The following is a 22,912-nucleotide window of genomic DNA, read 5'->3' as shown; positions in this document are numbered from 1 at the left end:
ACACCAACCTCACCTTGACTGTGGTTTTGCCAAAGGGACGTTTTCAGTACCAACTTTTGCCAAGTCTTTTCTTGTCCTATTTAAAAGGAACCTTGAGATCAAGTTTTAGTGGTTTTGTTGAAAGGATTCTGAATGGTATCATATCAAAAAATAAACTTCAAGTAACTACCTTAAAAAATCCAGTGTTTTTGTCGGAAGCATTTTGATTGTGATGGCATCACATCTCAGCCATTGTTGAGAGCTCTGACTCAGCTGCTGGAAGTGCACAATGTGGAAGACAGAAGTTGGCAAACTTTCTGTCCAAACCAGATCTATGGGCTCTTCTCGGATTTGATGTGCTGAGAAAAGACATGTGAATGACAGTACATCACCCTTTGTGTGAGTGATTACTCAGCAATTACACACAAATTACGCAGGCAGGTGAAGCATTGCATCAAAAGCTCCAAAACAAGCTGAAGACAACGTCTGTGGTTTAGGTCAGTCCAACAATGCATAGCTAGAACAAGCACCTTCATACCTAATGTCTGTATTTGGAAAAAAAATCATATTTTTGTCTCCTTCACTGACACTTGTTTCTAGTCCACTTCCAGACTTTAATTGAGAATTGACAACTAGTTCTGGTTGTGGTGTCTTGATTGTATTTCAAGACAACAATCAGATGTCATCGGTCCACAATTTACTGTCTACAAGCAGGTTTTATAAGCCCATCTTCAAAAGACAAGCAAACACACTTCATTCCTTTCTGATTTTATCCTTGGTATATTTTTTGGTTCAAACTGATACTTGTCAAAGTGTGGAAAGGATCCAGGCTGCACTGTGGCTTCGTGGTTAGCATGTCAGCACGAATCCCTGTTGGCTCCTTTAAGTAGAGTTTGCATGTTCTCCCTGTGCTTGCGTGGGTTTTTCTCCTGCTATTGCTTGTATTCCGTCACAGGACTTCTTCCTGGAAGTGTAAACCAGTGGTGGTCTACCAAGACAAGATGGCTGTTGTACAGCAAGCAGCTCGCAAACTATCTGTCGGTCGCGTTCCCAGACATATCGAACTATTGTGCTCCAGACGCCATTCTACACAACAAAACAAAACTTGGAAAAGCACAAAGTCTACAAGTCCATTGTGTGTGTCCGGGTCAAGGGATTTGGTAATAAGACTATTCCACATTGGTACATATCAGTATATTGTTATATTGCTACAAACTCAGGACATAAGTTCTTGGACACGGGTGGGCTTCGGGGACATTAATGTTACCTCAGTTTTATCTAAAGTTCAATCAAGGTTTGTTTTGATGCAGTGGGCGCAGAGCACATCGCTCTAACTATCACTGGTGTGTGATGTGATCATCGCCTGTGCATAATGTGTGCTGCCTTCCGGCATTGGTAAAAACAATCACTGTGACTAATCATCATCCATTTATGGCAGCGCCATAATTTTCAAAAATTATTAACCACATGCGTTAATGCGTTAACAATGACAGCCCTAGTATGAATATAGGTGGATATAGGCTTCTGCTTTGGTTCCTGCTCCAAGGATTGCTAGGGCCACGTACCCCATACAAGCAGAGCACTCCCCACAGGGCACAGCGAGGAACCTAGTTGAAGTGCTGGTTCAGTTTTCCATTACCAAGACACAGACCTCAATGCACCTCCTATAGCTGAGGTTTGACTAATGGTCCTAAAGTTTTCTCCAGCAGTCTGGAATTAACTTTCCCACAGAAACCCTTCAACCTTCATCAATAGGGAGACCATCACCCCGGTCTGCCAATCCTGAGAACGACTGTGACTGACTTCCATGCAATGTTGAAGCAAAGTTCCAACCAAGATAGTCCCAAATTGTATGCTCCACGTAGGGTGAAGCATCCTGTACATACAAAAAAAAAAGTTTGACAAGGAAAACAATGGTGTCTTTGTTTCATTGTTTGGGTGTGAAACTGAGCTCAAGTTAATAGGCTAATTAAACCAATTATTTATGTCAACTTGTGACTATTTTTTATTCAGTAGTTCCTTGTTGCAGACCATAATTAACATACAGATCATTCCAGGGTTGCGTCAAGCCAGCAAATAAAAGGATGGCTCTTAGTTGTCCCTTAGTTCAGCATCCAACAGCCCTGAAAACTCCAAAGGTAACACACTACAACTTTAAATGGGACTTTTCGAACTCTATTTAATGACATGTTCAATATAACAGTGTTTGTCTATCATTGCACAGATGGCGTTTTCTCTCCGCGTGTTTTTCCTCCTTTGTGGGTTTAGTGGACTGATGACTGGAGCTGTAAGTCCAAATCTCACCTGCTGAATTCAATAAACATGTATTATCCTCTTTCATTGTCTGCTTTCTTCATATTTGTAAATGCTCTCTTCTTACCTTCTACACAGTGGTCTCGTCCTAGCAAAGGTTGGTAGCTATGACAACTTTTTTTTCAATTAACAATGACTTATTTTATTATTCATTCTGAAAATAATGATTATGTTGCAGAAGTTTGCTGTCCCGATGGATGGACTCAGTTGGATGATCACTGTTACATCTTCCAAGCTGACGAAAGGATGTTTCTAGATGCAGAGGTATGAAATGTAGTCGTAATATATTTATACACCAGGGGCTGCTGAGCCACCTGTTTGTTCATTTATCAAAAGATTACAACTACACGATGGAATGAATCAAATCTACTTTTTCATTCTGTTTCTACCATTAGAGTGTCTGCAACATTCTTGGTGGGAATCTGGCCTCAATCACCAGTGCGGTGAAAAATTCAGTCGTTCAAGACCTGGTTAATGAAGCGGGTGCAGATTCAGCCTGGATTGGACTCAGTGATTCCATTGGGGTAAAACATTTAACAATGTCAAAGTTGTCTAGTAGTCAGTCGAATAGTTTATTGGCACCTATCAAATAAATGTATCCTCCATACTAAATCAGGGCAAAAACGTGACAATAGGAGGTGTCGAGTTGAGTGTTTCATAATGATACTGTACGATGCTAATAATATTTTTAACACAATCAAAATGTAAAATATTGTGACAAAAGAGCAGTAAATAAAATTGCATGCAGTTGTTCTCTTCAGGAGTGACTCATTCAAATGTGACTTTGACTTCCAGGCGGGAACCTTTCTTTGGACTGATGGCAAACCCTTCGAATTTAGTGACTTTCCATCAGCACTTCCTACAGATGAATGTGTGGTTATTGATGCTGACGCCACCACCGGTATAAGTATAATCAGTGAATCAAATTTAGTTGAGATGAACTGTCATGTCACTCTGAAAACTTTTTTTTTTCTAGAATCATGGGAAGGTGAGACCTGTGACAGCCTAGAGCCATACGTTTGCATCAGAGACGCGTGCTGTGACTACCGTCACTAATCAAACCATATCATCATATCTTCTACAACAATGTCTTTCACTCATCACAACGAGTGTACTGAGAAGATATTATACTTTGTGGTGTCTTTGTGTATCTGGGTTGACTATCAAATATGTTTTTCTCCTACACTGTTCAGTAGTTGAATGTTAGTGGAACACATTTGAAACTGAAACACCATCTTTCTACTAAATAAAGGAAGCTATCTGCATGGAAATATGTATTTGTGTCTTATTTCCACACAACCAATTCTGAACTTGTGCATTGCTTAATTATATGAACAACAATTGTAATTGTGTGCAATTTAGCTTTTTCGTTTTTAAATACTTCTTCACAGTAACATTTTTCAAAGCAAAAGCATATAATAAGAACACCACCGGCCAGCTTATTAACATTAGTGGTTTAACAGAACACATTTTTTTGAAAATAGTCTATATTTTTCACAATTACAATTAATTTGAAATGGCAATTCGCCCTATTTTGCCTATAAAGCTCTTAAAAACATCCAAACACCTCCAATAGGATGTTATATACATGATGATACATGATAACAGAAGCATTTATCATAACATTTAATATTTACGTACTTTGATCATTTTAAGCATACGCAGCTCATTACTTTCAAAAACGCATCCCGACTGTCGCCTTTTTCTTCAACATCACTGATTATTACTCACTGCAGACTTCACGTGTCGTTCTTGCCAAGTCTTAAATTGGCTGTCAAAGTGTACCAACTTGTCGGAATACTTCCTCGTCCTTCGACTATCCAGGTGAGATGCATGATCTATGATCTACAATAACGTTTGACGGGCAAGGAAACGGAAAAGCAGCTGATCAGTCAATCATGTCAACATTGGGCGCCACTATAAATAGTTTGTCTGCGTCAGCGCTTATAATAACAATATCACTAATACTTGTTAATATTTAAGTCACCAAATGTAAATGGAGTATTTTGGATGTTTCTTTTATTGGGTTTTATGGGCGGAGTAGTGGACCTCACATTGGCTCTGCTGTCAGCCGACTTTTATTTACGAGTTAGAAAGCGACCCCAGAAGGGACAAGCGGGAAAAATGGATGGAAACTCCATCACATTATGGGTGTAACAATACTCAATGATATTTACAATCTGCGATGCACCAAGACCGCCAAAAATGAACTTGAAAGTGGTGAAAGAACACAGTACATCAGTACATGTTTTTAATGTTAAAAACAAGGGGTTTGATATCATCCATTGCGACCAGATAAGATATTTCCTATTTTTATCCATTTTTTTCTCAAGCAGTTCTGCCCAGCCAGTTATTGTGAGGTTAGAGCCAATCAGAAGAACATGCGCGCCCGTCGTTGGAGCAAAGTTATGCCAGCAAACTAGTAATCCAAAACAATAAACAAGTTAAGAAGACGTCAACATTTTGCAAAAAAAAGGAAAGCGGACCAAAGAAAATGAATTTAAAGAAGAATAGGCAGTGAAATATGGCTTCATTTAGGCACAAACTGTTGCCCCTGTGAAGAGTGCCATTGTCAAATGCCATTTTGACACAAGAAATGGCAACTTCCAAAGGAGGTATGTACCTGACATGCAGGTAAAAACATGATTTATTCCTCGAAAATCAAAGAAGCACCAAAAACAGAAAAAACAAGACGAAGGAAAAAAGTGCCGATCGCACTGGATGCTAGGGCTAACACTTAGCATAGACTAGAGACAGGAATAATCACATAGCAGTTGCGTGTAGCAAACACTTAGCATAAACTATGGACATGGAATACTGCGGGAACTGTGGCATGAAACTAACAAGACTTACGTGGCAAGGCATGAGGCAAACAGTGACGCCAGGACGACTGACTGGCAAAGGCAAGCTTAAATAATGCTTCTGATTAGTGCTCGTGAAGCAGGTGAGCGGGCGAACACTAATCAGAGGCAGGTGGAAATAATTAGTAACCATGGGAACAAACAAGGGTGCACAAAAACAGGAACTAAGGGAGTCCAAAACTAACAGAACATAACAAAAACATGATCCGGACCACGGATCATGACACCTACCATTTAAACTGGTAGTTTTTATTAATTTTTTTCAAGGCTCCAGAATGTGAAGGAATATTTATTGACCACAGCGGTTTTCTATGGCAATCATAAATACATTTATTTGGCCTGAATTTAACAAAATACCAAAGTACAATATTGAACCCATAATTTTACTTGAGCTGCTTAAGTTTTGTTGATTCAATTATGTAATTCTATTTTAAATTTTTCTACATGTTGATATGAAGGAGGGGGAGAGAGAGAGAGCAAGAGAGAGAGAAAGAGAGCGAGATTAGTATTTTGATATTGTTTTTTTGACATTGTTATTTGTCAATTCCTGGTTATGGCCTTGCTTACTTACTTATTACTAATATCATTCGAGATAAACAGAATACCTGCAATGAACAAATGTGTCCACAAGATGGTGGTGTTTTACAAACATGAACTCAAACAACCAAAGTGTGGGGTGACAATACTCAATGGTACTTTAAAATCTGCCATGCACCCAGACCGCAATACATGAACCACAAAGTGGTGAAGGAACACTGTACATCAATACATGTTTTTAATGTTAAAAACAAGGGGTGTGATATTATTCATGGAAACCGGATTAAATATTTCCTGTATTTATAATTTTTTTTATTGAGCATACCTGCCTGCTGTGAAACACTGACAGCAGGGCGGGCAGACTGTTGGCTACTGATAGGTATACAGTATGATAGTCTGATGGTACACAAGTTATTGTGTGGTTAGAGTCAATCAGAAGAACAAATGGGCCCGCCGTTGCAGAAAATTACGCAAGCAAAGCAGTTTTCCAAAACAAAAGAAATGTATATACTATACTAATATGGATCTTTGAGAATCCCTGCCCTCGAGTCACTTGAACTGAATAAACTTTGAAGCAAGAAGAAGACACATTCCCTTCCCAATCATAGGCCTTACAGTTATTGTAATAATCTCCTTCCTGAGGGTGTACGCCCTATGGGGAGGATGCCTTCTATTCAGATTCTGATTCTTTATTGTCAGAAATCAAATGTTTTTGAGGCCTTTTGGAACACTCAGTAACACGTGACAGCACAAGCATAAGACCGCAAATTAAACATACTGTGTGTAGTCAATCAATCAACCAATTTCCTTTATTTAAGCAGGTAAAGACTCATTGAGATCAAAATCTCTTTTTCAAGAGCGACCTGACAAAGAGGGCAACACAAACAAAGTTACAATAATAATTACAACAAGACAATACAACAGAACAACAGCAGTCATACCACAACAGGTCAAAAATTATTTCAAACGATTAAGTAAAAATTATATTTAAAAGCAAGTACATTTCCCGAGAGAACTGGTTTCTCCATCTTTTAAAATGGTCTTAAACTCCCCCAAAGTGATCAATTCTGGTAGCCTCAGATCTTTCTGGATGTCATTCCATGGCCAGGGAGCAGCATAACTGAATGTTTTTTTTCCAAGTTCTGTGTTGGCTCTAGGAACCAACATGTGGAGGACATCCTGTGAGTGTAGGCTGTAATGACTGGAGTCTCTACACACAAAGGAACACAGATAGGTGGGGACAAGTCCAAGAAGACAGACGTAGTGTAGTGATTCGAGAGATTATAAAAGTAAAAATGTTTGAATACTGAAATCATTGATATTTTCAAACATGTTTCCTATTGATTAAAGTGCACCTGTTTACTCCTACGAAGAATCCTTTTGTTTGTTTTTTCTGCAAATTGACACCAACCTCACCTTGACTTTGGTTTTGCCAAAGGGACGTTTTCAGTACCAACTTTTGCCAAGTCTTTTCTTGTCCTATTTAAAAGGAAACTTGAGATCAAGTTTTAGTGGTTTTGTTGAAAGGATTCTGAATGGTATCATATAAAAAAATAAACTTCAAGTAACTACCTTAAAAAATCCAGTGTTTTTGTCGGAAGCATTTTGATTGTGATGGCATCACATCTCAGCCATTGTTGAGAGCTCTGACTCAGCTGCTGGAAGTGCACAATGTGAAAGACAGAAGTTGGCAAACTTTCTGTCCAAACCAGATCTATGGGCTCTTCTCGGATTTGATGTGCTGAGAAAAGACATGTGAATGACAGTACATCACCCTTTGTGTGAGTGATTACTCAGCAATTACACACAAATTACGCAGGCAGGTGAAGCATTGCATCAAAAGCTCCAAAACAAGCTGAAGACAACGTCTGTGGTTTAGGTCAGTCCAACAATGCATAGCTAGAACAAGCACCTTCATACCTAATGTCTGTATTTGGGGAAAAAAATCATATTTTTGTCTCCTTCACTGACACTTGTTTCTAGTCCACTTCCAGACTTTAATTGAGAATTGACAACTTGTTCTGGTTGTGGTGTTTTGATTCAATCAATCAATCAATGTTTATTTATATAGCCCTAAATCACAAGTGTCTCAAAGGGCTGCACAAGCCACAACGACATCCTCAGTACAGAGCCCACATACGGGCAAGGAAAAACTCACCCCAGTGGGACGTCAATGTGAATGACTGTGAGAAACCTTGGAGAAGACCGCATATGTGGGTAACCCCCCCCCCCCCCCCCCCCCCCTCTAGGGGAGATCGAAAGCAATGGATGTTGAGTGGGTCTGACATAATATTGTGAAAGTCCAGTCCACAGCGGATCCAACACATCAGCGAAAGTCCAGTCCATAGTGGGGCCAGCAGGAAACCATCCCGAGCGGAGACGGGTCAGCAGCGTAGAGATGTACCCAACCGATGCACAGGCTAGCGATCCACCCCGGGTCCCGACTCTGGACAACCAGCACTTCATCCGTGGCCACCGGACCTGTGCAACCCCCCCTCCATAAGGGAGAGGGGAGCAGAGGAGAAAAGAAAAGAAAAGAAACGGCAGATCAACTGGTCTAAAAAGGGAGTCTATCTAAAGGCTAGAGTATACAAAAGAGTTTTAAGATGGGACTTAAATGCTTCTACTGAGGTAGCATCTCTAACTTTTACCGGAAGGGCATTCCATAGTATTGGAGCCCGAACAGAAAACGCTCTATAGCCCGCAGACTTTTTTTGGGCTCTGGGAATCACTAATAAGCGGAGTTCTTTGAACGCAGATTTCTTGCCGGGACATATGGTACAATATTTCAAGACAACAATCAGATGTCATCGGTCCACAATTTACTGTCTACAAGCAGGTTTTATAAGCCCATCTTCAAAAGACAAGCAAACACACTTCATTACTCTCTGATTTTATCCTTGGTATTTTTTTTTTCTTCAAACTGATACTTGTCAAAGTGTGGAAATGATCCAGGCTGCACTGTGGCTTCGTGGTTAGCATGTCAGCACGAAACCCTGTTGGCTCCTTTAAGTAGAGTTTGCATGTTCTCCCTGTGCTTGCGTGGGTTTTTCTTCAGCTATTGCTTGTATTCCGTCACAGGACTTCTTCCCGGAAGTGAAAAGCAGTGGTGGTCAACCAAGACAAGATGGCTGTTGTACAGCAAGCAGCTCGCGAACTATCTGTTGGTCGCGTTCCCAGACATATCCAACTATTGTGCTCCAGACGCCATTCTACACAATAAAACAAAACTTAGAAAAGCACAAAGTCTACAACTTCATTGTGTGTGTCCGGGTTAAGGGATTTGGTAATAAGACTATTCCACATTGGTACATATCAGTATATTGTTATATTGCTACAAACTCAGGACATAAGTTCTTGGACACGGGGGACTTCGGGGACATTAATGTTACCTCAGTTTTATCTAAAGTTCAATCAAGGTTTGTTTTGATGCAGTGGGCGCAGAGCACATCGCTCTAACTATCACTGGTGTGTGATGTGATCACCGCCTGTGCATAATGTGTGCTGCCTTCCAGCATTGGTAAAAACAATCACTGTGACTAATCATCATCTATTTATGGTAGCGCCATATTTTTCAAAAATTATTAACCACATGCGTTAAAAATGACAGCCCTGGTATGAGTATAGGTGGATATAGGCTTCTGCTTCGGTTCCTGCTCAAAGGAATGCTAGAGCCACGTACCCCATACAAGCAGAGCACTCCCCACAGGGCACAGCGAGGAACCTAGTTGAAGTGCTGGTTCAGTTTTCCATTACCAAGACACAGACCTCAATGCATCTCCTATAGCTGAGGTTTGACTAATGGTCCTAAAGTTTTCTCCAGCAGTCTGGAATTAACTTTCCCACAGAAACCCTTCAACCTCCATGAATAGGGAGACCATCACCCCGGTCTGCCAATCCTGAGAATGACTGTGACTGACTTCCATGCAATGTTGAAGCAAAGTTCCAACCAAGATAGTCCCACATTGTAGTCTCCACGTAAGGTGAAGCATCCTGTACATACAAAAAAAAAGTTTGACAAGGAAAACAATGGTGTCTTTGTTTCATTGTTTGGGTGTGAAACTGAGCTCAAGTTAATAGGCTAATTAAACCAATTATTTATGTCAACTTGTGACTATTTTTATTCAGTAGTTTCTTGTTGCAGACCATAATTAACATACAGATCATTCCAGGGTTGAGTCAAGCCAGCAAATAAAAGGATGGCTCTTAGTTGTCCCTTAGTTCAGCATCCAACAGCCCTGAAAACTCCAAAGGTAACACACTACAACTTTAAATGCGACTTTTCGAACTCTATTTAATGGCATGTTCAATATAACAGTGTTTGTCTATCATTGCACAGATGGCGTTTTCTCTTCGCGTGTTTTTCCTCCTTTGTGGGATCAGTGGACTGATGACTGGAGCTGTAAGTCCAAATCTCACCTGCTGACTTCAATAAACATGTATTATCCTCTTTCATTGTCTGCTGTCTTCATATTTGTAAATGCTCTCTTCTTACCTTCTACACAGTGGTCTCGTCCTAGCAAAGGTTGGTAGCTATGACAACTTTTTTTTCAATTAACAATGACTTATTTTATGTTATTCATTCTGAAAATAACGATTATGTTGCAGAAGTTTGCTGTCCCGAGGGATGGACTCAGTTGGATGATCACTGTTACATCTTCCAAGCTGACGAAAGGATGTTTCTAGATGCAGAGGTATGAAATGTAGTCGTAATATATTTATACACCAGGGGCTGCTGAGCCACCTGTTTGTTCATTTATCAAAAGATTACAACTACACGATGGAATGAATGAAATCTACTTTTTCACTCTGTTTCTACCATTAGAGTGTCTGCAACATTCTTGGTGGGAATCTGGCCTCAATCACCAGTGCGGTGAAAAATTCAGTCGTTCAAGACCTGGTTAATGAAGCGGGTGCAGATTCAGCCTGGATTGGACTCAGTGACGCCATTGTGGTAAAACATTTAACAATGTCAAAGTTGTCTAGTAGTCAGTCGAATAGTTTATTGGCACCTATCAAATAAATGTATCCTCCATACTAAATCAGGGCAAAAACGTGACAATAGAAGGTGTAGAGTTGAGTGTTTCATAATGATACTGTACGATGCTAATAATATTTTTAACACAATCAAGATGTCAAATATTGTGACAAAAGAGCAGTAAATAAAATTGCATGCAGTTGTTCTCTTCAGGAGTGACTCATTCAAATGTGACTTTGACTTCCAGACGGGAACCTTTCTTTGGACTGATGGCAAACCCTTCGAATTTAGTGACTTTCCATCAGCACTTCCTACGGATGACTGTGTGGTTATTGATGCTGACGCCACCACCGGTATAAGTATAATCAGATAAATATATATAATATATAATGAGATAAACTGTAATGTCACTCTGAAAACTTTTTTTTTTCTAGAATCATGGGGAGGTGCAACCTGTGACAGCCTAGAGCCATACGTTTGCATCAGAGACGCGTGCTGTGACAATCGTCACTAATCAAACCATATCATCATGTCTTCTACAACAATGTCTTTCACTCATCACAACGAGTGTACTGAGAAGATATTATACTTTGTGGTGTCTTTGTGTATTTGGGTTGACTATCAAATATGTTTTTCTCCTACGCTGTTCAGTTGTTGAATGTTAGTGGAACACATTTGAAACTGAAACACCATCTTTCTACTAAATAAAGGAAGCTATCTGCATGAAAATATGTATTTGTGTCTTATTTCCACACAACCAATTCTGAACTTGTGCATTGCTTAATTCATCATCATCGGCATCACAGTCTCGGAAGACCATTGATTTCCTGTGCCTCGGAGTCAGGTCTTGTCGCAGCGTTTCCTGTGGCTGTGTAGGCCAATTCGTGAGAGACATTCCCGGCCGCAGATGTCACATATCCAGACCGGTCCCATAGATGATTACCGTATTTCCTTGAATAGCCGCAGGGGCGTTAATTAATTTAAAACCTCCTGTCACTCCTGCGTTTACCGGAAACCGGCGGGATGGCCGTGCATGCGGTAATTATTTTAAAACCTCTTCTCACTCCGGCGTTTACCAAAAGGAATCCATAAAATTTAGGCGTGCGCTTTGAGTGTGATGTAAGCATACCATCATGAAAAGCACATTTAATTAAAAAAAAACGTTATTATGGTCTTACCTGTACTTATAAATGGAGTCCATTTGCAGCTCCTTCTGACCAAAAGCATCGATAACTTGTTTATAGAAGTCTTCCTTATTTTCTTTCTTCAGTTTTAAAAGTCTCTGTTTCGATGGAGATATTCCTTTAATTATTACCTCCTGCTTCGATTGAAAGTCCAGTTTAGAAAACTATTTTATTTTAGATACCGGTATGTAATCCTCCATGTTAAAAGTTCAGGCAGAGGAAAAAAAAAAATCTCTTTTGCGTGTGTTCACTTCTTCTGCAGTACCGGAAGTCGCAAGAAGGATCACTAGCGCGGCAGCGCCCTCTACCACCAGGAGGCGGGAAACATTTAATGACTTATACAGTATTTCACACACGCAGCTACGGTATATTAATAAAACATAGCTGCTTACTGTTCTCTTTAGCATACTGTACCGGTATTCAATAGCTTGGACCTTAAATCCTACTGAAAAGCTCTTTATCTTTTTTCCTTTGTGCGATTGTAAACTACTGAAAGCAGCTTCCTCCATTTTGAAAATGAGGAAAGATGCGTCACTCGTGACGTAACGAATTTGACCCGGTGGAAGTTCTAGACATATGCTAAATATTTTGCGAAACAAGTTTGACCCGGCGAAAATTATAGACATGCGATAATAAAATTAATATTTTGCGAAACGAATTTGATCCAGCTTCAATAATAAACCGGCGATAAGGCCAAGCATGCGTTAATTATTTTGAGAAACGAGTTTGACCCGGCAGTAATTCTAGACGTGCGAATACTATATACCCTGCGCCAATTCAAGGAAATACGGTATATGAACAACAATTGTAATGTTGTGCAATTTAGCTTTTTTGTTTTTAAATACTTCTTCACAGTAACATTTTTCAAAGCAAGAACATATAATAAGAACACCACCGGCCAGCTTATTAACATTAGTGGTTTAACAGAACAAATTTTTTTGAAAATAGTCTATATTTTTCACAATTACAATTAATTTGAAATGGCAATTTGCCCTATTTTGCCTATAAAGCTGGTTTTGCAATCAAGAACAGCCTTCTGCTCAAGCTCACAGAATCACCAGTGGGTGTCAGTGAAAGGTTCATGACTCTTCGCATCCCCCTTGCAAAATGCAGACATGTCACTTTGGTAAGTGCCTATGCACCAACTCTGCCATCCAATGATGAAGAGAAGGACTGCTTCTACCAGGCACTTGATGACATCCTCAGCCACATCCCGAGGAGTGACAAAATCATGCTGCTTGGTGATTTCAATGCAAGAGTTGGAAAGAACACGCAAAACTGGAATGGTGTGATCGGCGCCCACGGCATTGGAAAAGTCAACCCCAATGGCATGAGACTCCTTAGTCTCTGTGCGGAACACGATCTTACCATCACAAACACCACCTTCCAACAAAAGAACAAATATAAGGCATCCTGGGTGCATCCCAGGTCCAAACACTGGCACCTGATCGACTATGCGATCGTGAGGAGGGCTGACCTCAAGGACGTGCTCATTACAAGAGCTATGCGAGGGGCAGACTGCTGGACCGACCACCGCATGATTCTGACAAAGGTCAGAATGCATGTTCGGCCCCTAACACGTCACGGTGGACCAAAGAGGAAAATACTCAACTGTGCCAGACTCTCCAGCAGCGACACCCGTGACAACTTCCGTCGCTCCCTAGCCGAGAAGCTGGTAGACATTGAGCCGCTGATCACCTCAGAGTCTGGGATGGATGAGAAGTAGACCTCTCTATCCACCATCCTCTTTGACACTGCAGCCCAAGCCATTGGTTTCAAAACCAAGGAACACCTGGACTGGTTTGACCAGAATGCTGGAGAGATCTCCACCCTCCTGTACAGAATGCACAAGGCACACAGAGCCACCCTGAACAACCCACAATCCCAATTCCATAAAAAGCAATGGCAAGCCCTTCGTTCTGAGGCCCAAACAACTCTCAGAAAACTGCAAGATGAGTGGTGGATCTCAAAGGCCAATGAAATCCAGTCTCACGCTGATAGAAATGATATGCACAGTTTCTATGATGCAGTGAAAACCATCTACGGCCTGTTGCGTCTGACCAGATGTTCCTCCAAGGGGAACTCAGAACGCTAGTCAGTCCCAAGTTCTTTAGATGACATATAAACTGAACTCAAAAGTACCACCAGGGACAGAATAGGTATTTTGTAATTTATTTTCAAATATTTGAGAATAGAGACCAGCCTCGAACAACACATATAAATGCGGAGCCTAAGTTGATCTGAACACTTCCCGGACAACACTCTCCTCTTCAATATCTCCCCCCGCCCTCACTTGTCTCACCCCAAACACATGCTCATTGTGTCTCTTATCTTGAGTCGGCCTGGGAAGCAAAGCAAGGAGGAATTCCTCCTATCTGCCTTCTACTTCAAGGCCGGCCCAAGTGCGAGCACTTTGTCATTAGATGATTTGAAAGAAAAAGAGTACAATATGGAACATTAGCTATTTGTAATATGACTATGGAAGTAAAACAAAATATGGATATATGAAAATATATATATATCCTTCAATTCCCCCTTCAGATCTTTTAAAAAGATCTTTACCTCTAGTACAACACTTCTAAAGCATGCCCCACATTAAAGTAGGTGCTGTTTTATTTTTTTATTTTTGAGCAAGCTAGCAATAAAACAACAGCTTAGCTACATGGGACATAGATGGAGGGAGTCTACGTCAATGTCGTCATGGTCAGGGAAGGAAGCCAACAATTCTCGAAAGTCTTAAAGTTACCACTTTGCTATACCCCCTTCAGTGACACTTAGCACAAGAGGCGATAAAGCAACCGCATGAGAATGTGATGGCCAAAAAACTCCAATGGAGACCAGGACAGACTTAATTAGGTCAGTCCACCTGCCAAATGTGCTTTGGAGCCAATCTTTGAAGGGGTCAGATACCCCTGAAACTTCAGCAAGTTCCTTAGACAGGGCCTGGAGGTCCTCTAAGGCCCTTTGAACTGAGCCGTCGGGGGAAGTGTTGTTAGGAATGAAGGTACAGCATTGGTCACCAAACATTGCACACACACCTTCTTCCTTGGCTAGGATGCGGTCAAGGGTTATGCGGTTCTGGATGGCCATGAGGGAGGTCGGGGCAAGTTGTTCAGCAAGTCCCTCAACGGCGTCACGAGTCAGGTTGGTCAGTCTCAACAGATTATAAAAAACATAGTTAATGCGTTCTACATTTTTAGTAGCAGTCACAGGGAAAATAGCACCAATGATAGGAAGGTTTTCGAAACCTGCACAGGATTCATACCACAATTTACGTTGTGAGAGGACCCCCCTAGGTTGTCCAATTGCATCAAAGTAAACACCATCAGGGTTTCTCGTCAAATCAAAGGAGCCCGTTACACTCCTCCGAGATAAAACATGGCGGCGTCAGCGAGAAGTTAGAGAGGCCGCTGAGACATGAGTTACAAGGGGAGGTAATGTGGTACCCACTAGGGTGAGTGGGGTCACCAGTCTAACCATAGCACAAAGCCCTACGGATAACGTTGGGATTCTAATGTACAATCTGTGCTCCCCACAATACCAGAATAAGTCAGCTCGTGCCCAAGGGCCTATCCTTGAGCCATCTATCAGTGTGGTGCACCAGGAAGGGTTAATGTCACCCAATTTGTTGGGGGATGAAGAGGGTCCTTTGAATTGAAAACACGTGTAATTCAGCTTTTGGGCCACAAATGGAAGAAGTCGGGTGGAATTGTCAACAGGAGGGTACACACTAACCAACAAATCGCACCCTAGCGGCGTCGGTTCAGAAAACAAGGAGATAAGACAGTTTGAGCTATTTGTGTCAGTCAACTTATAAGTCCGCTGTATGTTCTAAGACATTTGTCAGTCACTGTCGTCAGGAAGGAAGAACTGAGACACAAAGACAGTAGAACACGCCCAAGCACCAGTCCGTCAGGGAATACTAGTCGGGTGTAACATCCTGCCTTTCGTCTATCAATATCAGAGTAAACCAGGTAACGAAACGGGGATAAACATCAAACTTTTCACTTAATATAACGACACAGACAGTTATGCTGAAAACAAGCAAAATGTAACGACACAGATAGTTATGCTGAAAACAAGCAAGAGAAATTGGATAACTTCAAGTATAAAGGCTGGTCTCAAATAAGGATATACGATATAGAAGTTGAAAAGAGTAATATAGGTAGAAAATCTCTCTCTCAGCGTCGTCTTCTGGGCTGTAGGATTATGTGTGTGTAATTAAAGCCTCGCTCTTCTATGACCTAGAGGGAGAGAGGTTACTAGCACAATCACCCCTTATGTGTGTTACCTCCGTAACACACACACTAAAAATGAGTCGTTTTCTGCTCCCGTTCTTTTTCAGAGGCCTCAGGCTCAAAAGGCGCTGCTAGGGGGTCGAGTGGGGCAGATGATGTGGCGTTGTCAGCAGTGACATCCGCTGGTGATCTGTCAGGTTCTTCAGCAGGAGTGCAGAGGGAGAGGTGGTACCAGGTGTCCCTTTAACCAGCCAATCGAAGGGCGTGGGACGTCCGTTCCACGACCTTGAAGGGACCAGTCCACCTGGGCTCCGTCCACTTGCGTTTGATGACCTAGATCTTGACCCTCTCAGCGGGCGGAAGGGAATCTGGAGTGGCGGGCTGTCATCCTCGCATCTGTACAGAAGAACTGGCACACAAATTCTGCATTTTTTGTGTAAAATACCATTTTGGTTTTACGCTGAGTCCTCCTTCCATGGGGGACTGCTGGTCCTGTGAATGGCTGACCTGTATGCAGCTCATAGGGTGAAAAACTCAAAGGGCGGTAAAACAGTTTTATTCACGGACCTTCGAATGATCATTAACGCTAATTGCAACATGTCAATCCAATTAAATTTGGTCTGTGCACAGATTTTAGCCAATTAGTTTTTAATGTTCTGGTCCATCCTTCCAACCTTACCTTGGGACTCAGGATGGCATAGGTGTGGACTCGAGTCACATGACTTGGACTCGAGTCAGACTCGAGTCATGAATTTGATGACTTTAGACTCGACTTGACAAAATGTAAAGAGACTTGCAACTCGACTTAGACTTTAACATCAATGACTTGTGACTTCACTTGGACTTGAGGCTTTTGACTTGACATGACTTGCTACTTTCCCCAAAACCCAAACCTTAAAAAGTTATTTGGGAGCGCTCCGTATCTTTCATTTGATACGTCTGTGTCTATAAGCGTGTGTGCTGCTTGTCAGCGCGTGTGCTGTCAGTACAACAGCCAATCAAATTAAATCTACGTTATTTTCATCCCACAGCTCTCATCCAATCCAATTGCAGGACAACCACCGAACATGAGTTGTCAAACAATGCGGCAGTGAGAAACAATTATGCCAAAGTTGGTTTCGTTCGGGTATAAAAACTACGACTTGGTCAACAAAAAACGAATTGCCATATGCAAATCACGCAGTTCGAATATTACAGACGGAGACGCAACAACTTCCAACTTCGTTCGACATTTGAAGTTGCACAAAGAAGGGTAAGTTTTGAATGTAAGATAACGTTTATTGGCTAAGTAACATGACTTTTATTTGCTGTGTAGTTAAATCAGTGAGGCTGTAAACTCACTGCTAACGTTATAACCATAGACATCTTATAAGGGTACGCAGCATTGAGCGCTACTGCCTACTGGCGCAGACGAGACGCAGAGCCGCCATCTTGGAGTGGTGATCCGCTCCACTCAGTGCAATTCATTTGGCAGGAGCAATGAACTGTCAGCAAATTTAATTAATCTTACCTCACTGAATACCACTGATTTTCACGCGTTTTTTTTGTCATACGTGTAGCTATGATAACGGACACATGTTTTGGCGTTTTTATTCATAGTTTGCTTAACAGTAATATAATATTCTTATACGCTGTAAGTGACCAGACGTCCGAGATCAAAACTGGGAATATAATCCCAGAGAAGGGGGAAAAAAACGGTCAGCTATTTTTAAATTGAAGAAACAATATGATTAGATTATATATACATGCATTTATCCTACATAAACAATGTATGAATACATTAGATATCTATATATTTTAGGGACCTATAGACTGTAACTCTGTTGCTGCAGCAGAGAGTTTATTCTGTCTTGACACTTTGTATTGATATTTTGTATTACATTCTTCCCTTAAATGATAATGTTTACAGTGATTGTTTTATATCTATTTTTTATGTATGTCGCTTTGGATAAAAGCGTCTGCCAAATACTTAAACATATATAAACACCTGAAAGTCTTTATATCAGCTAAAACCACCAATCTGTTTCACTGGATTCAGAATAAAACCAAATGCTGTCTTACCCAACAATGTTAGTATTTGAATATTGTTACTTGAAGACTTATTCCTGGTTACAATTATACTGTTAAGAAAGTATTGTCTTATACTTTGCCTAAAATGAGAATGCATCATAATCAGTGGCGGCTGGTGAATTTTGTTTTAGGTGGGGCTGAAAGTTTGTAAACCAAACCCCTGTAGGGGTGTCATCCTCCCCCAGAAGATTTATTTGTGATTCTCACATACAAATATTGAAGATATTTGCTCCTTCTCAACTTTGTGGTAATGTTATTTTCATAAAATACAACCAATAGTATGTTAATGTTTGTTTTTGCAAATGTGTTTATTCTGTAAAGGAATGAGTTAAATGTTTAAAATTGTTTAAACTATTAAAATGACTGGTTAATAGTGCTATTATGAATTGCAATGTCAGCACTATTTTTTTCCCTGCAATTTCAAATGCACTTGTTTTAATAAATAAATACAGCGTTTTAAAAGCATACACAATCTGTGTAACAATATTAGTCTGTGGTTAAAAGGACTTGAAAGGACTCGAAACTCAAAATGCAGGACTTGGGACTTGACTTGAGACTTTCTAGTCTTGACTTTGGACTTGACTCGGGACTTGCCTGTCTTGACTCGGGACTTGACTCGAGACTTGAGGGCAAAGACTTGAGACTTACTTGTGACTTGCAAAGCAATGACTTGGTCCCACCTCTGCAGGATGGTACCCCAAACCTGTGTTCTAGTCCGAAAGCCTTTTCGACCAAGGCTAAGTGAGTATTTTTTTTAAATGGTTGCCGTTGTCTGACCTAATCTTTTTGGGGAAACCATGTCGGGGTACTACGTCATTCACAAGTCATTTAATTACTGATATTGCATCCTCTTTTGAGGTTGTTGTTGCTTCCGGCCAACCACTGTAATTGTCAACACAAGTCAGTACGTACCTTTTCCCTTGTACCGTATTGATCATATCAGTGAAATCAAAGACTATACCTGGTTCACCCTCACCTCCTCCATATTGTAAATTTGATTTACTAAACTACTATCGATGTGTAAAATCGTTATTTTCAAATTAAAATGAGTTATAACTTTTTACCCACGGGAAAAACGTTAAAACTATGGAATGTGTCAGAGTCGGATTTATTGTCGATTTTGTTCCAAGGAGTCTGTATCCACCCTCACTCACCCCCTTCTGTTTCTGAAAAAAGGACTGTGTTAGTAATACTATCGCTTTCAGAAACATCTAAGAAAAAGGTCAGCTAATAGTCAAGTAGTGGAGGACAGGTCATGTTTGAGGTCAATGAAAGTCTCTTTAGCCTCTGTGGTCCACTGGGGGGTGTTGTTAGGGTAGGGGACCCCTTAGCAATATCACAAATAACTCAAACTCAACTAAACCCTAACTTTTATGTAACGTATTCAATATGGTGAAAGTAGCAAAATATGCTTATATTTATATTGTCACCAATACTAGAAAAATACTACCCTTATGGCGGATGCTTTAGCAATAGTATTTTGAATTTTTACCACACCTGGTGGCCCCAATAATTCATTAAGTCAAGCTCATGTTGTAGAAAGTCGAATGATGCGGACACGTTTGTTACTGAATACTTTCTATCAGACTTCTGCCATGGCAACTTTGTGTATGTAATGAGCAACTATAATTATTTGATATGCTTGAATGTGTAATGTGTCGTTTTAGCTCAGCTGTTGTGTAGCTCCTCGTTCCTCGTAGCCTACAGGTGTCTAAAGTACAGCCCATAGTTATGTGTTTAACACAACTATGTGCTAAACCTAAACAATTGAAAATGTGGTATTTGGGTGTCTGTGTAATGTTTGGCAGCTACGCCGTGTCTTATCATTGCACCTAAGTTATTTGGTTTTGTAGGCGAGACAGAGAGCAAGTGAACAATGTGGGACACAATTGTGTCCATCTCATACCATGCTAGTTGTTTCAAAGATAGGTCAACATGAGCAGCCACACCTTGAGTTCCAACATATATAAATATAAAAAGGAGTCAAAGGTCTCCTGGTATGAGTGTCTAACTGGTGATCATAACATATGACGAGTCGGGTGGCAGAACACACAGAAGCATCTCAGCCAGCCAGGGTTTTCACTGTTAGAGCAGTTGGATGTCAGCCATTTCTGTTGTTTCAGGCTGTGGTATGAGCTCAGGGAGGAGCCTTGGTAGTGGTGTCGCAGCTTGGTGGTTGAGCCGTCAGGTAACACCAGGAAGGTTCCTTCTGTGCGATTTGAATGTCAGGGTACAGTCTGTAAAGGAGGTCCAGCAATCTGAACCAGAAGTGGTTTGGTGACAGGTAACCTTCTTGGGACCCCAGCGAGGCCTTTGACCTTTAAAGAGGAAGCACACAGTCTCTTTGGTACCTCTGCATTCAGAATCGAATGGGCGGCACCAGTGTCAATCACAAACTGATAACATTTTCCGTTGACACTCATGTCCAGCAGGGGGCCAGTCTGTATTTCCTGCTGGGGCTCCTGCTGTGGGCGTCCTTTGCCACGCCGGTATAATGTTCGTTTTTCGGCAAACCGGGACCTTTCCTGTTCAGAAATATTCGGACATTCTTGAGCCCAGTGACCAGGCTGGTCACAGGCAAAACAGTTTCTTCCCCGGATTGACTTTGAAGGACCATGTTGTCCACAACCCGAGTCCAACCGTCTGGTCGCACGTCTGTTGAGGATTCTTTCCTCCACCTGTTGGAACTCAGAAGCAAGGTCACCCAGTGCTGAATATACCCTAGCTGATTTTTGACTAATTAATTATTTTGACCTTTTATCTTCAACGATCTGTAAATTAAGGAGTTGCTTCCTTGCTGCTCTGTCATTAGCCTTATCAACCTCATCTTGAGGAAAGAGACTGCGCATAGCAGTAGCTATGTTTGTAACGTATGGTGTTATCGGTGAGGTCGAAGATTCAGCCATTAATCCTGCTTGTTGTTCTGTATTTTTGCCATCTTGTGTGGAAACACAACAATACAAAATGCCTCTAAAGTCTGCTACGGAGAGAGTGTATCCTGCTGTTAGCTTGTCTAATGTGTTGAGCCAAAGACTCCCACCTTCAGACACAGGTGGAAGTTTGTCAACAATGGCTTGCATGTCTGCCACAGCAAAAGGCTTATACTGAAATCTGCCGCTATTATCAGGAAAAAGTGGATATGCGTGTCCCTCCAGATTTTTTGAGCGTGTGTTGTATGCATGTGGTTCATGTGGGTGTTGGTCAATGTAGCCTTCCATTGAGCCATTAACATTTACAGGAGACCACAAAGTCTGGCTCTGTTGTATGTTGTTCAAGAATGTCTGATGTGCACGTGAGAGGCTGTCATCTACCGGGGGAGGGCATTTGTTTATGGCAACAAAATGGTCTGGCGTGTAAAGTGAGGAGTTTTGCGTTGACACATGCATTTACTGCTGTCTAGTAAGATTAGGCATATTTTCGCTTGGTGGCTGTTATTTTGGGGCTTAGGCACCAGAGGTGATTTACACTCAGGAGACAGCGTTAGTTTTGGAGGAGGGTTCAATCTTAGAGAGGCTGTGTGAGCAGCACCCTCACTTGTCACAGGAGTAGGGGGCGGTGGCCTAGTCAAAGTCTGGGCGGGTCGTTTGAATTGTCTTACGCATGCGCGGCAGGCAAAAGACAAATCAATCCATTCTGTCATATTTGTCTCATTAATCATCTGTTCTTTTGCTGCATTTCGTTTTTCCACATAATCCCCGTTTACTTTTATCATACGCCAGACTCTTAAATTCTCGAGCACCAACCCTGCTCCTTTTTCTCTCGACCTGCCTGTTCCATTTTCACCAGCGCACACACACCCACACACACACACATGAGCACGCGCATCCAGCAAACACACACACACACACGCACGTGTAAGCCCTCACGCACACACAAGCAAGTGCCTACGGCCCTACGCACACACACACACGCACACGTAAGCACTCTCTCTGCGTTTCACTTTACCATAAAACTTCCAGTTACTTTTTTATTTTATTTTTTATTTTACAAGAAGTTTAAGTTCACAACTTTTCGAGTATTGTAAACTCCCTCTTAACCCTTTCAAGGAACGTTCTCTTTTTTTTTTTTTTTTTTAAACTCTACGTGCTAATTCCATTGTCGACAACAGTACATTCAATTGAAGATTAAGCAGTAACCATTCATCACATTCCTGTCTGTCACACTCCGTGGCCATTGTGTCTATTTTTCCTTAATTTTAGCGCACACTAGAGTGTCGCCGGGAACTCACAAACAGGGAAGACCAAACACCCAGGGCGAGCCACACCCGACTATTTGCTTACTCGTCAGTGAAGCAGCCCGTCACGGTGATCTTGACACAATGACGTGAGTGGTATTCACAACTTTTATGCAATGGTGGGTACGGCAAAATGCAACCAATCTATCAAAATGCAATCAATCCATCAAAATGCAATCAATCAATCAAAATGCAATCAATCTATCAAAATCACCACTCTGTGTCTGGGGTATAATTCTGTGTTTGACTTACAGACTTCTGGGCAGACTCCTAATTCGGATTTTATCTAAAAAGAAAGGTTCTGCTTACCTTGAATTATGTTTTGGCCATGTGAGTCTGTCCAGAAGATTGCAAGAGAAGGTCCAATTGTCAGCGTGTCATCCCGGACGAGCCCCCAAATTGTTGCGTCTGACCAGATGTTCCTCCAAGGGGAACTCAGAACGCTAGTCAGTCCCAAGTTCTTTAGATGACATATAAACTGAACTCAAAAGTACCACCAGGGACAGAATAGGTATTTT

General features: G+C 41.3%; 2 protein-coding genes across 2 annotated transcripts; both read left to right on the top strand.

Annotated features, from left to right (window-relative positions):
- The first annotated feature begins 2,073 nt into the window (after positions 1–2,073).
- On the top strand, positions 2,074–3,563 carry LOC133653226 (type-2 ice-structuring protein-like). Its single transcript, XM_062052302.1, has 7 exons — positions 2,074–2,117; positions 2,204–2,266; positions 2,371–2,389; positions 2,471–2,556; positions 2,688–2,816; positions 3,088–3,193; positions 3,269–3,563. The coding sequence occupies exons 2-7, from the start codon at positions 2,204–2,206 to the stop codon at positions 3,346–3,348; spliced, it is 483 nt and encodes a 160-aa protein (XP_061908286.1). The 5' UTR covers positions 2,074–2,117; the 3' UTR covers positions 3,349–3,563.
- Positions 3,564–9,871: 6,308 nt separating this feature from the next.
- LOC133653225 (lactose-binding lectin l-2-like) lies at positions 9,872–11,397 on the top strand. The gene is made up of 7 exons (XM_062052301.1): positions 9,872–9,943; positions 10,030–10,092; positions 10,197–10,215; positions 10,299–10,384; positions 10,516–10,644; positions 10,916–11,021; positions 11,103–11,397. The coding sequence occupies exons 1-7, from the start codon at positions 9,890–9,892 to the stop codon at positions 11,180–11,182; spliced, it is 537 nt and encodes a 178-aa protein (XP_061908285.1). The 5' UTR covers positions 9,872–9,889; the 3' UTR covers positions 11,183–11,397.
- Positions 11,398–22,912: the final 11,515 nt, after the last annotated feature.

Source organism: Entelurus aequoreus, linkage group LG07 (assembly GCF_033978785.1).
Source record: "Entelurus aequoreus isolate RoL-2023_Sb linkage group LG07, RoL_Eaeq_v1.1, whole genome shotgun sequence".
In the NCBI taxonomy this organism is placed as follows: Eukaryota; Metazoa; Chordata; class Actinopteri; order Syngnathiformes; family Syngnathidae; genus Entelurus; species Entelurus aequoreus.
This window is presented reverse-complemented; position numbering and strand designations above follow the sequence as displayed.

Bases quoted from the DNA above. Each gene is read 5' to 3' on its own strand.
- LOC133653226 (XM_062052302.1), top strand. From the start codon at position 2,204: ATGGCGTTTTCTCTCCGCGTGTTTTTCCTCCTTTGTGGGTTTAGTGGA. The intron at 2,817-3,087 runs GTAAAACATTTA...TTTGACTTCCAG, and splicing joins GACTCAGTGATTCCATTGGG to GCGGGAACCTTTCTTTGGAC. The intron at 3,194-3,268 runs GTATAAGTATAA...TTTTTTTTCTAG, and splicing joins TGATGCTGACGCCACCACCG to AATCATGGGAAGGTGAGACC.
- LOC133653225 (XM_062052301.1), top strand. From the start codon at position 9,890: ATGGCTCTTAGTTGTCCCTTAGTTCAGCATCCAACAGCCCTGAAAACT. The intron at 9,944-10,029 runs GTAACACACTAC...ATCATTGCACAG, and splicing joins CAGCCCTGAAAACTCCAAAG to ATGGCGTTTTCTCTTCGCGT. The intron at 10,385-10,515 runs GTATGAAATGTA...TTCTACCATTAG, and splicing joins GGATGTTTCTAGATGCAGAG to AGTGTCTGCAACATTCTTGG.